Genomic DNA, 18,262 nt, shown 5'->3' with positions numbered 1-18,262 from the left:
TGCAGACGTGTTTTAAGGGGACTGAATTTTAAACCGTACCGGATAAGTGTTGTGCAAGAACTGAAGCAGCCTGACCTGCAGAAGAGGGTGCATTTCTGTTCATGGCTGTTGAGGAATGTTGCCAGTGGTTTCTTGGATCCACTAATGCTCATCATGAGTGACGAGGCGTGGTTCCACCTGTCTGGGTACGTAAATTCCCAAAACAACCGGTATTGGTCGACAGAAAATCCACACGCAATCCACCAGGTACCCTTGCATGATGAGAAGATTGGTGTTTGGTGTGCCATTTCCGCCACACGCGTTATTGGGCCCATATTCTTTGAGACGACAGTGAACAGTGACGTGTATATGGGAATCCTGGAGGAGTTTTATACACACTTGACCGAAGAGGAGCGTCAGTTGTTACTTTCAGCAGGACGGTGCAACATGCTACACATCAGCTGCATCATTGTCCCTTGTGCATGAGATGTTTACACCAGAGAGGACAATCAGCAAAGGCTTGTGGCCTCCTCGGTCACCAGACTTGTCCACGTGTGACTTTTACTTATGGGGACTGTTAAAGGGAAGAGTATACGAAACAAATCCACACACAATTGAAGAACTCAAGACCAGGATCCAGGATGTCACCAATAGCATTACAACACAAGAACTGACAAGGGTATATATGAATCTCCTCAATCGTGCTCACATGTGTGTTGAAGTGGGCGGAGGACACTTTCAGCACCTGCTGTGAAGGTGAGTAGTCATATTCAATACATTACATTTTATGTGTTCACTTTACGGGCCGCACCCTCTTCTTCTTCTTCTTCTACTACTACTACTACTATTACTACTACTACTACTAATTATTATTATAACAGTGTATAAACATGAAAGATAGGCGGTTTGTATCTGAGTACTAAAAAACTAGTTGATTACCAACCTTTGTAGTCATGAAGTCTAGGAGTCAAGGACATTGTTCACGAGTTACTCAATTTGAGTTAGTCTAGGTTGAGTATTCGGGCTCGAGCCAAACACCGTTGAAAAGTTATAGGGCGCTGGTCAAATATGTTTAAAACTGCTCGGCCCGGGCTTAGAATTGTCAACGACTCGAACAGCTCGACTTACAGCTCATTTACTATCGAGAAGTGAGCCGAACCGAGTAGATGGCTCATCCCACCGGCTCGAGTCATCGGCTCAATTGAGCCGAGCCAAACAGCTCGTTATAAAACTCTCTTGTGGTCTCGTTATCAAGAGGAGATGACATGCGAGCAGTGTCCCCTCTTGTGAACAACACTAAAAGTATTCCATATTACTGCTTACATTTCTTATAGCTTTCGCTTTTCAGTGTAATCAGGTTATGAAAATGAAATCTTTGAGTTTTACGTCCCACGCATATGCCGATTAGGCTAAAGGAGACGGTGATGATGAGTGATGAATGAAATGGTGGAATGAACAAAGTGGGAGGAAACGGGAGAACCCCGAGAAAACCCACGCACACGGTGTTTGTCCACCACAAAGTTCACTTGGCGGGGGCTGGGATCGAACCCGGGATCCCAAGCACCAGAGGTGAACGCTCTACCACTGAGCCACCGCGGCCCCCTAATCAGGTTGAGTTCAGAACTAGTTAAAACGAGCTGAACGAGCGAGTCATTTATCAAACTCAACTCGACGTCAAAAACAGTGAATCGGCTCGGAACTCCACTCGAAACTTGACTTGAATTCGAGTCGAGTTGAGTTTTAGCTCGATTCGTGCTCATTCCTATGCGATAGAGAAATGCCTGCTTATTATTAGTCTGCTACACTAATTATATAATAACAATGTTGTTATGTAAAAAGGTCTACAGAATATAAAGAAGTATTATACTACAACCAGTAAAATAAGAACACATTAACTGAGGTGGATCAAACATGCCAATAACTCTAAAATCGATACATGCTTTTTAAAGCTAGTTTCAAGCTCTATAATGAATAAAACCCCAGGATACGTAAACTAATCTGAAAGAACTAAATATTACATACCATCAACAAACTATTTTCTAGTAATGAAGTATTTTTGCTCATCAGAACACAGTTTATTCATATTAACATCTTACTGAATATCGTTAATTATGGCACCCTAGTTGCTCATAAATATTTCCAGCCGGGGCACTTCAGACACTTTACTTTTAAATTCTGTCCATCATCCTCAGCTTTTAAGAAAAAAGTATTCTTTCAAATGTTCGAACAGTAAAATATTTTCGTTCTCCATCTTTATAAAAACAACACCAATTAAAGCAAAACAAACTACCGGTACAATAGCACTCGTAGTTCACTCACTGAATGTATTGAATTGGAGTCTCGAAATCTATGACAAAATCTAATAGGGGCTTGCAGACAGTACACATGATTTCCTTGAGGCTGTGCTCATCTTCCAATAACAAGTGGCACTATGATCTTATCTGTTTTCTTGTATGTCGGTCACTGACCTACATAGTTCATGCTCCATTGTTCCATTTTGAGAAATTCACTTACAGAAAACAAAACATTTGTTTCCGAAAAAAAAAAATGCACATAATGTAGTTGCTCATCCGAAATGTAACGCGAAAAAAGTAACGCAAACTAGGTACGTTACTTAAAAATTTGTAACGCATTACCATTACAGTTACTTTGGAAAAAAATGTAACGCGTTATTTTCCATTGCAGAAGGCTTCGTTGGAGAATTACGAGGGGGATTTTCTCCATTCTTCTTTCACAGCTTTCCAGTTGATTCGTAGTTATTATATACTTCTTGCCCAAAGCCCACTTAAGCAATTCAAATCCACAAAAATCCTTTGGCCTTACATCTGGAGACTTCACAGGTATTTCGTTAGAAGTATGTCCTATATTCCAGTAGCTTTCTTCATGTCTTAGTAGAATACGAAAGACGTTCTTCAGGTGTATCATGAGATGTCTTGTCTTTTTCAAGTGTGTCTTTGTCTTGATGGATGCAGATCATGTTGATTCCAAGCAACAACACACATCCATAACTCTTCCTATTATTATTCACTTACTTATGTTAGATGTGATAACAGTTGGAAATAATCTAAACACCTAAGATTTGCAGAAATCCCGGTGAGAGTTAATAAAGTTTGGATTAGACAGAGACCGACTTCACATCAAGTGATGACATCTCATGTGTTCATTTCAGAGAAGAATTCTGATTTCTGAGTGTGACTTATAATGTATATATTCTCGTTATTCGAAATTTATTCATTCCATGAAGAAATTAAACGTTAGTTGATAGTATTATTTCGAAGTGGTTGTATGAATACAGTGGTGGTGCTGTAGTCAGATGAATGTTGTTACGCGAATCTGCTATTGAGAAGGCATTGTCAAGAGGACTTGTGCAGTTGTTTCCGGGTGTGTTTATGCTGATTGTGTGAGGGCAATGACGCAACGAACACATATTGATGACGAAACGTGAAGGAGGATAATAGCGCGACTGAAGGATGTCAAAGTATAGCAGGCTGTGTCGCGGGAGGTTCATATTCTGCAAAGGCTCAGGGAAGCCCATAACGTCTGGAGTCGAGAATACAGTGAAAGGAGAATGGAACAGTGGGCTCGCGTGCTCTTTGCAGACGAGTCTCGGTTTAATCTTCCGAGTGCCATCATCTAAAGGGAACCAGGGACGGCTCTACTAACATCCTTGAAAGAGACTTGTATGGAAGTGGTGGTGTTTTTGTGTGGGGTGGGATTTGCATGGGTCCATGTATACCCATTCATGTCTTCGTCAGAGGAACTGTAACAGGCAAGGTGTACGGGATATCGTTCTGCAAGAGTATGTCCGCCTTTTTGGGGCGCTGCTGTCCTGCTTTTATACTAATGGACGGCAATGCCAAGCCACATTGAGCTGTCATCATGGAGGAGTATCTGGAAACAGACGATATTCGGTAAATGCCGTGGTCCACATGATCGCCCAACTTCAATCCAATTAACCATACGTGGGATCACTCAGTCGTCATATTACTGCTAGTCTTCAAAGCCCATGGAAACTTCCAGACCTCGGACAGACACTAGTGCAAGAATGGGAATGCCATGCCACAACAGCTGCTCGATAACCTAATTCGGAGTATGCCAGAATATTGGTGTTTGCCTCGATGTGCGTGGACATCATATTCCATACTATCATCATTTTGGACCAATATTTTGTACACATCCATGGATGTGCCATATATGTGATTTTGTTTCTTTGTCTCATTCTTGCAACACAGTGACTGTGCATTTGGAGATGGTGTAACAGCATGTTTTATTCGGCTTTCTCAATTTTTCTGAATTATCCTTAAGTTATGAGCGTGAGTATACTATTTTCGGGAACTCTTGCCGTAACTACAACTATACTGAACAAGAAAGTTTTGTCCTTGTAGGGCAAATATAAAGAACTTACATTATGTATTGCGACTTACATCAACGAATACTCATCGTTTATATCAGTGAGAATATAACTTGAATTAAAACTGTCTTTGACATGCTAACTTACCATTATTACATATTTACTTTTTCCGTTGACTGATTTTGTTAGGTTCGCACTTAAGAAGTGGCCGGAAAATCCAAGCTAGTAACAGTTTAAAGGTACACCTCACCGATAAATGCATTACCAAAGGTTTGTGTATTTGCAAATAATCGGTACTTCTAAGATGTATTTATTTTCAAGAAATTACCTAAAGTGGCTCGCAGAATCATGAACTTTACAAAATATTAAGTAATAAACAGGTCGAAAAAGTACAGTGAAACCTATGTTGGCCACCATCGGTTCCATCGAAAAGTGGCCAACTTACAGAAAATAAGTGTGATTTGTGTATTTTTAGAATAGGATATCTAGTATTACTTGATTGTAAAATTTTAATAAGCAGTGGCACGACAGCTACTTATAAATAATGTATATAAAGTAATCATAAAAAATATACAGTACTAGAAAATATTACTATAGTATGTGTAATATATGTGCATACTTTTTTCTTCCTGAAAACTAGTCTTGTACATTGGATTATTCGGATTGAAAACACAATAACACAAACAAGCATGAAATAGAATCGTATGTACGCAGTTTATTGAAAATTGATATTATAGCACACTGAGTTATTCAGATTGTAAACAAGAAAAGCTAAGTTATAAATTGAGAAATTCATATGCAATTTATATTACTTCTTTTCATTTGTTACTCAATGGTGGTTAATTCTAGACATATTTGTTTTATTCTTTTTGGCAGATATGCACATACTAATATTGTAGTTAACTACCTCTTGTTAATGAGCTAGAAGTGTTTCCCTCAGAGCAAAAGATGTTTTGAGAAAATCTTGAGGGAATTCATGTCTCAAAAACTCCGCTATCTTTTGACAAGCCGACAGGTGCCAATAGTTGACAATTGAGATGGTTAGTTTTAACCTTGAGAATTTTCCGGAATTACTAAAGCTCCCCACTGATGAGAGGAGTTGATATAGCTAATGGTTTTACCAAAACAGACAGGGTAAACAAATACGTACAACCATTTCCTGAATTCCTGTACGTGCTTTTTCTTATTTACACCTTCCTTCACCACCCCTTTATGAGGGTAGTGTTCTGGCCATTGACTCCAAGAACAAATCGTGCGAATTTATGCTTCTTTGTGTCCAGTCACAAATACAGAACATCTGCCTCTCATATGGGAATATGAAAGAGTTAAGAAAAATAACAAAACTGTGTTTTGCGTGGCCAAGATACGCAGGTAAATTTATCATTATCATCATAGGATAAACATTGCTTCAGTGTGGCCAACTTCCAAGATAGACAGGTGGCCAACTTATAGAGTAGTAAGTAACGAATGTCTTATGGGAAAATGCAGGTTCAAGACGAACTAGGTTAAGATAAGCAGGTGGCCAACTTGACAGGTTTCACAGTATAATCAATCCGAGAATACTGTGTTGCTTCCATGTACATCAAGACTGCCCTAAGGGATACCATAACATTAATATTTCCAGATTTCACTCCTTTAAACAGTACATTGTTATTTCCTAAAATCAGAATTTACTGTGCTTCAGACTTTGTAAAAGTATCCGCAACATCTTTTTGGCACCAAAATAAACTAGTCTTTTTATAAATCCTACTGAAGAGAATCCAGGAAACCAGTAGTAAAACTTTGCCGTACATTCGATATCAGTCTGGTTTCCAATATTCCACCACAAGATCAGTACACACATTCTATACTATTTCCATGTCTCTGGTTCTTTTACCCTTATATATATATTCTTGCATCCACACCCCTTATTGGTGGTCTAGTGGCTAGCGCACGTATGTTTACTGCACGACGTCCCAAGATTCTATTCCCTGTGGGAGAACATCGAATGCACTACAGCGGTTCAGATCCCATCTTAAACTATACATCTATAGCCTCACTGCTGACAAAGGACGTAAACAAAAATCGATTAACTAAATGCATCTACATCCAGGCTTCCACTTATTGTGGAACTGTTCTTTTTATTCGTATCAATAATCAACGATACTCCTGCAATGCTTGACTCCCTCCACATGTGTGTGTTTCACAACCCAGCCTTTCCGCATGGGTATTCTCAAGACCCTCTCCTACCCCAGCCGGTACCAAATATCTTACCAAGAGATAGAATGATACTTACACTAGTATTCTATCTTTTTTTGCTTATTGTAAGAGCTTTTTCGTGGCTATATGGAGCGGGAGACTCGTGTACAATTAACAGTAACAGCTTATGTGGTTCGGATCCCACGTTACGCTGCAGATTCATATCTCATATAGCCTCTGTCCTGAAAGGGCGCTGAACTCCTATATGCTCATAGTTTACAACTGACTTTTCATTTATACAGACTCTATTTCCATCCGTACAGCCTACAAATAGTGACACTTCTCAAACCAGGTTTCATAGAGCAATACAACTGGACACGCACGGTTATCAGTCTTCGCTTTTGGGAAGAGTATGTTGTGGAACTGTCCCGTGCAAAGTTTAGAATTTCCAGCACACCAAAAGTGTCGGAACAATGGCTTTGTGGTAAAATTAGTGTTGTAAAGGCTTTAATTTTTTTTTTTTTTTTGGAAAAATTGAAATTTTCGAATATTTTACTACAGTATGCTTTTAAAATGAAAACTATTTTATATTTACTAGTCTACAGTTAAGATCATGTATTAAAACAGACAAAATTTGTAGCAACAAATATATGTGCACCCCTCCTTCAAAGTTAGTACCGTGATAGAATGAAGTTATGGCTACTAAGGATACTAAAATATAATCCTCGATAGATTAATTAATATAGACGCATTTAAATTATCTTAAGCAAGCTTATGAAGTTCCCGCTCTTTGGCAGGGAAGTGTTAAAATAACGAGGCCAGAATGATTTTAGTTAATACCGGCATGTTAAAATCCAACATATATTTTATGGAGATACGTATCTTCCTTGTGCTAGGCTTAATTAGGTAAGATAGTTTAGTAAATAATAAACATTAATAAATTTTGATAAACTATTAAGATAGGAATAGGAAACAATTAGGAACTAAGGTAGGCAGTTAAGAGACATGCAAATGAATATAGCACTTAGTGATTTTTTTTTTTTTTTGTGTTGTGTGCTGTGGTTGTTTTCCTTTTTCCCTTTTCCTGAAATATAATGGATAATGAATAAAGAAAAGAAAAAAAAAATGGCAATGATGATAACCCGTTCCGGTTTAATTTTTCAGATACCGGATCTGAAAGACGGGCCTGAGCCAAAATAATACCTTCCTTGTGCTGTGTAAAATTTCCGGAAATATTGGCAAAAACCGGAAAATATTATTTAAAAATTATTTCTTCGCCTGATGCTAATCTAATTTGCTGTAACGTGTCTGCAGCATACAAGTATATACAATATATTTCGCTAGCAGGAAAAATACTTAAAGCAACAGATTTTAATTTAACTTTTTAGCTTTATGATTTCTGGTAAAAATCCTTCTTTACTATTTGTATATTTTTCGAACAACTCAAAAAGAAAGATGATATTTCTTACACATACACACATGCACCGTATAAGTGCCTAAATTTGAGCAGCGAGAAATATAACATGTCAAACTTCCGTTCGTTTTTATTAAAGTCTAGCAGAATACCCGTTCTTCGCACGGGGAGAGTACGTTTCATTTTAGACATAAAGGGCCAAAAATGATCACCAATGAACTTAGGGAGAGACCCCAAAAACTATGAATTCGACATTTGTATCGGCCATTTTCCATTACTTTTACATGTCACCCTCCCCCTCCCTTTAAGAGTATTAATGGGGGTTGAATTTAGATTTAAACGACATCGGAAACGTCACTGTTCATCTCAGCGACCCCGAAACGTATGGATTTGACACTAATATCGGTCATTTTGAATCATTTTTTATATCATCCCTTCCCCTCTCAAGTGCCGTGCCATGGGGGGAGTGAGCGGAGCAGCGACCTCGAGCGTCGAAGTAACAGGGCGCAAAATGAGGGATAAAGATAAGAAGGAATAAAAGAGAGAAAAAATTACTTGAAATATTACTAGTATGTACTTAAATCCTCTTTCTGCTTTAAGAAGTTCTATATAATGTTACTCATGTTAGGAAAATGCATGTGCACATATATAAAATGGAAGGAAAAAATAATAAAAAGTGCTCAAAATCAAGGAAACGCATGGTTTATTTTTGAAAATTCTTACGCTTTTCCAACCATGGGGGCGCTTCGCGGCTGTTCCCTCGACCTCACTCATATGTACGGGGGCCCGAGCGTTGATTTTCCACGGCACGGCACCACGCCTCCTGAAGTTAAGGCGCTAAATTCGGATTTAAACGGCATCGGAAGTGTTACTGTTCATCTCAGCGACCCCAAAAGCTATGATTTCGATCATATATATATATATATATATATATATATATATATATATATATATATATATATATATATATATATATATATCCCCACCCTCAAGTTGTGGGGATGAAATTGGATTTAAACGGCAAGTGTCTCTGTTCATCTCAGTAACTCCAAAAACTATGGATTCGGCACTAATCGGTCATTTTCAATATATATATATATAGGGTGAACGGTAACTATGTGGACCAACTTCAGCAGGTGACTCGGACGCCTGTACGAGAAAAAAAGTCCTTGGAACATATTCGAACTAATGAGTTTGGGAGATACAGGACGCCGAAAGCGTGGGAAAATTAATTTTAGAGTTCCATAGCTCCACTATCCTGAATGACAGAGCTAAGGCGACAAGGTCACGTCAAAGAAACCGAACCTGCTCTATCCAAAAATGCCTATGCTGAAATCGTGACATTCGTGTGCAAGGCATTCCCCAAAGGAAGTGGGGAATCCCCGGAAATTGTGTCGAAATGTGGGTCTAAAGTTGCACGTTTCGAAAGTTATACGAACAGTGAGCAACCTCGCGTTACCATATTCGCGTTAATGGTATCTCTCCAAGGCCTAGGTCGATACCTTATCTCCCATCACCCCGCACGTTATGCTGGCTGAGAGACGTACATGCCACACACTATTTACATTGCTAAATTCCGATCCGGCCATCCTGACAGTTGTCAGGGTTTCCCTCAGTACCACCAGGCCTATGCCTGAATGGTATCTACTGAAATGGACCTGGATGGCTCCTACATATCTCAATTCTTTCCCAGAACATAGGCCATTCCTACAGGCGTAGTGTTTCGGTGTCCACATGAACCCAAACTTTCTCTATTAAATAGTTCTTGCTAGTGTTGCTAGGAGACGAAAACTTTTCCTGTCTCGTCTGATTTCAAAACCAAGACTGGCCTACTAGTTTCGTTTACTTGGTCCGCTCGTACAATACATGTGCATGTTTGTCTTATTTAGTAGTCTTTCATATGCCATATGTTTCGAGTTCTTGTACCCTATTTTCATCTTTGTTACGACTACATCCCATGTCTTCGTATTGCAGTTGTTTACGTAATGTGCTACTTCTATTCATTGGAAACGACTCCCCCGCTCTCATGTATGGTAACTCAAGAGCACATTCTTCCCTGTTGTAACTCCTGTCTGATGTTGCAGGTATGCAACCCCACATATCAAATGTACACTCCTGCGCCATATTGACAATGTTGGAGATATGACATTTCCGACAACAAATCATTGCATACTGTTCATATAACCCTCGAACCGTGCAACTTTAGACCGACATTTCGGCACAATTTCCGGGGATTTCCCACTTCCTTTGGGGAATCCCTTGCACACGAATGTCACGATTTCAGCATAGGCATTTTTGGATAGAGCAGTTTCGGTTTCTTTGACGTGACCATACCACATTAGCTCTGTTATTCAGGATAGTGGAGCTATGGAGCTCTAAAATTAATTTTCCCAGGCTTTCGGCGTCCTATATCTCCCAACCTATTGATAAGTTCACATATGTTCTAAGGACTTTTTTTTTTTTTTCTCGTACAGGTGTCCGGAATCACCTGCTGAAGTTTGTCCACATAGTTACCGTTCACCCTATATATATATATATATGATAAAAACCATCCCAGGCCCGAACCTCATCTATGTTGAAAATTTTATCGAGATCGGTCTGGTGGTTCAAGAGTTGTTAAGTTACTAAATATAGTCACTTTCATCTTATAGATAACTAGCAGCGTTCACCCCGCTTCGCTGGGGTCACCCCGGAACGCAATAAACTTTGTTACTTAGATAATTTTTACTTTTTCGCTTTCAAGTGATATGATAAAAACCATAGTAGATTGCAGTAAATGTTAACATTATATCGCCTGTCATTTATGTTAACCCGCCGAGTGACACGGTCATGCGGGTTGCATATAAATACGTTTATTTTTACCTATGATGAACTAACAAAGGATTTGTACGTTATGGACACTTGAATGGTCAATTATCTCAAGACACTGGTAATTGAAAATTAAAGTGATATGATAAAAACCATCTAGGGTCCAAATCCTAATAACCCCCCAAAAATGAAAGAAATTGGTTCAGTCGTATTAGCGTGATGAGGGAACAAAGGATTTGTGCGTTCTCTTTTATATATAAGATTTGTCGCACTAGAAAACAGGTATTTGTTTACATATAAAATTTTGTACATAAAGTTTATATAAATGTCTATATTAGAATATTAAATAATTGTAATTATATGTTTTAGTGCGTGAGTATTAGTGAAATTTGCTTACTGCTTTCTCTTTTAAAAAGTAAGTTGGTTAAAATTAACAAAATTTAACCAGATCAAAGAGCACATTAAGAACTCAGTTTTATTCAAGAGCCCTATTTATTGCAACAGAAATACTTCATGATGGTAGATGTGTATGCAATTGTAAAAGTTCTGTAATTAATGCACAACCACGAATAAACGACTAAAAAGCACATAAAAGAAATGAGTGCAGAGTATTGATTTTCAATAATAATTACAAGTTTTATTTTCGAATGCCTTTTTTTTTTTTTTTTTTAAATCGCAATATTGAAGTTTCTCAACTTACATTTTTCACGCATTCGAAAAAAAAAATGTCCCATTACTAGTAAAGTTAACCTACAACAAAGATTTTTGTTACTTTCTCAGTTTTTCCGGACAGAAACAGGAAAAAAAAATGTTTTTTACCAACAGGTTCGAAATCTGCGGAAACTTTACAACACTAGGTAGGAAGAGCCACTGTTATAATTAAAATTATGCAGAGAGCTTCCTCTACAACTCACATCACTAAACGAAATCGCATCCATGAAGTGTGCAGTAAAACTCACGAGACCTGTGCTAAAGAAGATGCGAGATATGGCGGCCTGTAGGAATATGTCACAAACTCTCTGCAAGGTAAATGTGTATGCGTTTAACACCACGGCATATCGAGTACCACTTAGCTGGTGAACCTGGAAATTTGTTGTAACAATATACAACGTATGAAGTATCTGTAGAAAAGTTCTGACAATCACCTACAGAAGCATTCATGCAAAAGATCGGTCTAAGTTTGTGAATCCATGTAAAGAAAGTTTCTCGAAAGGTTTTACGGTTGTTACTGGCTGTTGCTACAGAGGAAAGCTCAAGATTCGTAAGATAGAAAAAGTATCAAAATCAATAACGCTTATTAAGAACAAATCCTATCCCCAATTTACATACACTATGTGATCAAAAGTATCCGGGGCTGAAAATGACTTGCAAGTTCGTGGCGCCCTCCATCGGTACTGCTGAAATTCAATATGGTGTTGGCCCACCCTTAACCTGGATGACAGCTTCCACTTTTGCAGGCATACTTTCAATCAGGTGCTGGAAGCTTTCTTGGAGAATGGCAGCCCATTCTTCACGGAGTGTTGAACTGAGGAGAGGTATCGATATAGGTCGGTGAAGCCTGGCACGAAGTCGGCGTTCCAAAACATCCCAAAGGTGTTCTATAGGATAGTCAGGATTCTGTGCAGGCCAGTCCATTACAGGGATGTTATGGTCGTGTAACCACTTCGCCACAGGCCGTGCAGTATGAACAGGTGCTCGATCGTGTTCAACAATCCCCATCCCCGAACTGCTCTTCAACAGTGGGGAGCAAGAAGGTCCTTAAAACATCAATGTAGGCCTGCGCTGTGAGACTGCCATGCAAAACAACAAAGGGTGCAAGCCCCCTCCAAGAAAAACACGACCACACCATAACACCACCACCTCCGAATTTTACTGTTGGCACTACACACGCTGACAGATGACGTTCACCGGGCATTCGCCATATCCACACCCTGCCATCTGATCGCCACATTGTGTACCGTGATTCGTCATCCCACACAACGTTTTCCCACAGTTCAATCGTCCAATGTTTACGCTCCTTACACCAAGCAAGGCGTCATTTGGCCTTTAACTGCGTGATGTGTGGCTTATGAGCAGTCGCTAGACCATGAAATCCTAGTTTTCTCACCTCACGCCTGTCATAGTACTTGGAGTGGATCCTGACGCAATTTGGAATTCCTGTGTGATGGTCTGGATAGATGTCTGCCTATTACACTTTACGACTCTCTTCAACTGTCGGCGGTCTCTGTCAGTCAACAGACTAGGTCGGCCTGTACGCCTTTGTGTTGTACGTGTCCCTTCACGTTTCCACTTTACTATCACATCAGACATAGTGGATCTAGGGATGTTTAGGAGTGTGGAAATCTCGCGTACAGACTTGTGACACAAGTGACACCCAACTACATGACCACATTCGAAGTCCGTGAGTTCCGCGGAGCGCCCCGTTCTGCTTTCTCACTATGTCTAATGACTACTGAGGTCACTGATAATGAGTACCTGGCAGTAGGTGGCAGCACAATGCACCTAATATGAAAAACGTATGTTTTTGGGGATGTCCGGATACTTTTGATCACATAGTGTAGACTAAATACTAGCATTATATAGTGACGACATGTGAAACTGCATCAGGACAAAGCTTCACGCGATGGTAGTGCATCCGGCATACATTCCGTTCGAGGATATTCGCGTTAAGGTTCTAGGTGCTAGTCCATAGATTACTGTTCTTTTGAACTTCTCAAATAGAGCCTTTCATCATGTCGGGTTCGCATGATAAACGGCCTCTGAAAAGCCTGCAAGCATAATTGGGGTAATATATCCCTGGTAAAAGTGCAACGAAATCTGGTGCAGTAGAAACTGAGATGTCGTGCAATGGGTCCATACTCGTGGCTATCACATTAAGCATGATTGACGGTGACGGGATGGAACACCTTAAATAAGCAACAACTTCAATTATCGAATGAAAACGGAACAGTCTCTGTACATATAGCTTTACTGGTTGGTCTTTTTCCTACATCTACCATTACCAACCAACCAGTCTTATGACTTTTATGTTCCATCTCTAAACTCTCCACTTTCCCTCTGGCTCACAAACATTACTGGACGCTATTAGTGTCGCACGCGCTTCAGATTCCGCTCTTCTTTTAAAATAATTCCTTTTTCTCTCAATTTGATAAAGCGATATGTTTACATTATACTCTATTTGTGTTATGTAATTGTGCTTCCCTCCTATTTGAATGCTGCAATGTTGAATGGTATAATTAAAGAAAGAACGATAATATTTCTTACTTTTATTGTTAAATTATCCATTGGTGGAGAATCTTTACCAAAGCAACGCTCAGCGTAATGCCTTTTCTGCTTCTGCTTTGTTATATCCTTTATATGAGTAGACAGTTCTGGTGTATCTGAAAGAAACAGGGAAACATGTAATAATTGATAAAATACCATAATGAATCAGAGTATATATGACGATTCTCACTGTGGAACTCACAATACAATAGTACAACAATTTCGACAATAAATTCTTATTAAGAAACATGAAAGGAAAAACAGAACTAGGTATTCTAAAATATCTCTCATACGCATGCACTAATATGATACATAAAATTGTTTCTAACTTTTGTTTCCCTGGTAGACCTGTAGAAAGAACCTGATCTATAATGTCGAAAGAAGTTTTAAAAACTTCGCAGCGCACATGCTGCGATCGAGAAAGAAACTGATCTGGATGATTATCAAATATATATTTTTTTTCAAGTTTTTAAATGAATGTAGTTAGGTTGATGTTTTACTTATAATGATATATGCTTTCTCACCATTTTTTCATCCAAGCAATATATAAGACGGGTATTATTCGTATATAAATAAATGTGCATGACCTCTTGTACAAGTATCATTGGCAGAGAATTTATTAAGAGCTATGAAATAATCTTGAAGTATGTATAAATTTTCAAATTTAAAATGCTAGATTAAGTGAAATGAAAATAAATATGATTGTTGGAGACCGCGAAAAAATGTCTCTTTTCTAATTGATACGAATTCTACCACAAAACAGAAGCTTCTAAAACCATACCTGCTAAGGCATCACGTGGTTCAGACAGAAGGCAGTTCAGGCTGTGAGTTTTCCGGTCCTTGTATTTCAACATTTTCAGCAAAGATTCCAAGTTTTTACCTTTAAGACTAGTTGGCACAATATCATCACAGGGAAATGTTTCATTCAATATCTGAAAGAAACGTCTGTAAGTAGCAGCAGTATCTTTATATACAAATAATATCGATTTTATAATTCTAGATTCATCTTCAGCAGTGGGTAACTACTATTATTGTGTTTTTTTCACACGACAGGAAGTGTTTTTCGAACATACTTTACTACCATACATTGCATATTTGAAATAAAGATACAGAAACTATGAAATTCGGCATTGAGCACTGTCGGGTGTATGACTTGGTTAATTAATTGCACTGGGCGCAAAGTATTTATGGGAAGCGATCTGTTAATCAAGACGTTTGTTTTATATTAAATCTTTTATAAGTAAATTTATGATAAATGACGTGAAGTTCTTCATATGAAGACCTGTATATTCTCGGTGAACAAAACACAGCTAGTAGTGTTACTCAATAATATAGTATTTTCAAGTAGCACATTTCTCATATACAATTACCACACTAATTTCTGATTAGAAATGACTATTCTAAAATGATACTATAAGTATCTTTGTTTTAAAGATATATTTTATGGATTAATGGCCCCAGTTAAAAAGGAAACTAATTTACCCTGCAGTCCATAAGAAAAATGTACTCCGACTGAGCCAATCCTATGGTGGTCGTTAAGAAAAAATGGTACACTGACGTTGTATATGGACTTTCAGAGAATAGTCAATTGTGTTATAGAGAAGGTTAGTTGCCCTCGACGTAAGATTATTAACTTGCTAAACAAAATCAACTTCCGCTTAATACTATGGATTTCAAGCAAGCCTACTTGCTATAATAGTTACAAGTGAAGAAAACCTATGGTTGTGAATATGCCGTGGGGTCTCTATAGTGACTACCTTTCGGGTTAAGGTGCGCATCAAAAATTTTCCAACAATTTACGGACACCATACTTATTGGCTTAAAGGGAGTCGCTTGTTACTTCGATTATATTTTAATATGGAGGTCATCAGCTGAGTGTTAAAACCATATATCTCCGAATGAACCGGCGTGGTACCTGGTCTTGTCACTCTCTTGGAGGCACGATAGTGTGGTGGGGAACAGCTTATAATGTCAGAGTTAATCTTGAGAGATGGTCATTGCATCTGCCAATAGCACCCGGTTCAAGCCTCGGTCGTGGTTCCGAGTCATAACCTCGGTGCTGTATAAGGATGCAAAACAGAAAAATTAATTGAACAAAAATCTTCGAATAGAACCCAGCGTGCTTAGAAAAATAACTAACTACAAATCTTAAGAATTAAAAGTACGAGTGCCTCGCCTCAGAACACACAATTGCAATCTTTACGTATGGTAAATATCAATTTCTATCACTATTCGCTTTGACTATCGCGAGGACACGATATTGTTGAGATTAATAAAATAATTAATTGCTAATGCTGAAATTTTACATTTTCAGTTGATCTATATTTACGTCCTTTGTCAGCAGCAAAATTATATTCGACTAAAACTATAGTTTAAAGTGGAATCTGAATCACTGTAGTGCATTCGATGCTCTTCCACCTGGAATTAAACCCTTGGTCTTATGCACTAAAGGTATTAGACTCATTAATGAACACCTGACATATATGACCGACGCTTCACCTTACGGAGTAGAGTTTTTCATAGTATGATTTTGAAATAGTTTATTTTCAACAAGTGCAGTTTTCTCTCTCTCTTTGCTTCAGAAACAAGGGATGTAGCTATTATTTAAGCATGAGTTCTTCCTTTCTTTTATTATAAGAATCCAATGCCGATGTTTGGTTTTAGAGTGAAATTTTGGATCTTCAATGGATGACATAACATGCTTTTGGAAAGATTATCTAAGAGTTCATAACAAATTACGTTAAATTTATTTAGAAAGATTGAAGAAAAAACTCAACATTACGTTCAGTGTAGCCATATCGTGAGATCTGTAGTCAAATGTACATAATGAAATACAACGCGCAATATAAACTTATCAAATGTACAAATCTAACTAAAATAACTACTCTATGCCTCCCCCTTTAAAAAAGCATTCTTAGAAACAACTTTCTAAACCATGGGAACGATTACATATAGATCATTGCCAATCTATGTCTTTTAGTTCTAGTGGACCCTTCTCGATGGATAAAGATTTTTCCAGTTTCTAGGTTTTAAACAGTTTTGTCAAATGAGAGGAATAAAATAGTTTCCTCTCCTACTTACAATCTTTCTACTACCGACTGTACTGAATGAAAACTTAAGTTATAAAAAGAAAACTTACTGAAAAACAAACAGATTTCACGGCAATTGCTGTCTACTATTACACGTATCCTTAGAAATAAATGTTTGCCTGCATCAAATGCTTTATCTTTCAAACTTCAGAATGTCGTTCCAGACTCCAAACAGCGAGGACTTACGGCCGGAGAGGGCACCTCAGGAAAATGATGAAGAAAATTTGAGTCAAGATACGGAAATATGAAAACGAAACAATGAACACTTAACGCTTTAGTTTGTATTGAGGTTAGGTACCAATGTGTTTGAAGTTATGCACAGTGGGAGACCAAGACAATATTATAAATATATGCGAAATTACCCGCCTTTAATAATAAATAAAATAAAATAAAATAAAAACGCCGAAAATAATGTTAGGATAGCGGACAAGAGAATCAGATACGATCTAACTTAAAAAGGGACAGTTATTCCAAAGAGGCACTGTTTTGAGCCAGTGTTTGAAAATGAAAATTCCTAGAACATCAACTTGAAGGTGAAATAAGGGAAATCAAACACACAGATTAAAAAAAACCTCTTATACACTTTGCTGGACATAATGAGCATTTTGATTTCGACTTCAGCTGTACGATTAATCTTGATAAAACCAAGCAATAATATACCTAAACACGTCTAATCGACACATGTCAATACTAATAAAGTGAAGCACCTCCATTATATAAAATGGAATGAACTAAGAGAAATGTAGCGGAGGATACTTTGAAATATCTGTCACAGATATTTTAGTACAATGTCATGTACCGTATAGGACGTTTTCAGTGGAAATTTTATGATTATATGTAGACTTCTAGCACCTTTGCAGTTAAATTCACTTATACCGCTAGTACATTGTGCTTATAAAATAATCGTAAAGTAACCCAACACTACTTTTCTATTACCTTATTGTAGTCTATTTCCTTTCTTATTTTGGTACTATTTATTAATGAATGTATCAACGAAGTCTTTCATAAAACAGAAAAACGGGACCGCGGTGGCTCAGTAGTAGAGCGTTCACCTCTGGTGCGTGAGTTTTCTCGGAGTCTCCGCCGGGGGCACAGCGGTAAAGCGCTTACTCCCCGTGCGTCAAGTCCCTGGTACGATCCCCGGCCAAGTAAGTTTGTGGTGGGCAACATTGTGTCCGT

At 38.2% G+C, this 18,262-nt stretch overlaps 1 protein-coding gene across 3 annotated transcripts in view; it reads right to left on the bottom strand.

Annotated features, from left to right (window-relative positions):
• Positions 1-18,262, bottom strand: part of LOC145690833 (uncharacterized) — a 73,479-nt gene that overhangs the window by 3,504 nt on the left and 51,713 nt on the right. For all 3 annotated transcript variants that reach the window (XM_081766164.1, XM_081766181.1, XM_081766171.1), the window contains exons 6-7: positions 14,776-14,926; positions 13,995-14,110 (exon numbers count right to left, since the gene is read on the bottom strand). In XM_081766164.1, the coding sequence (XP_081622290.1) occupies positions 13,995-14,110; positions 14,776-14,926 (267 nt within the window). The remainder of the gene's footprint in view (positions 1-13,994; positions 14,111-14,775; positions 14,927-18,262) is intronic.

The sequence above is a fragment of the Thermobia domestica genome, chromosome 1 (assembly GCF_964235325.1).
Source record: "Thermobia domestica chromosome 1, izTheDome1.hap1.1, whole genome shotgun sequence".
Lineage (NCBI taxonomy): Eukaryota > Metazoa > Arthropoda > Insecta > Zygentoma > Lepismatidae > Thermobia > Thermobia domestica.
The sequence above is the reverse complement of the archived record's forward strand: the minus strand, read 5'-3'. Positions and strand labels throughout refer to the sequence as shown.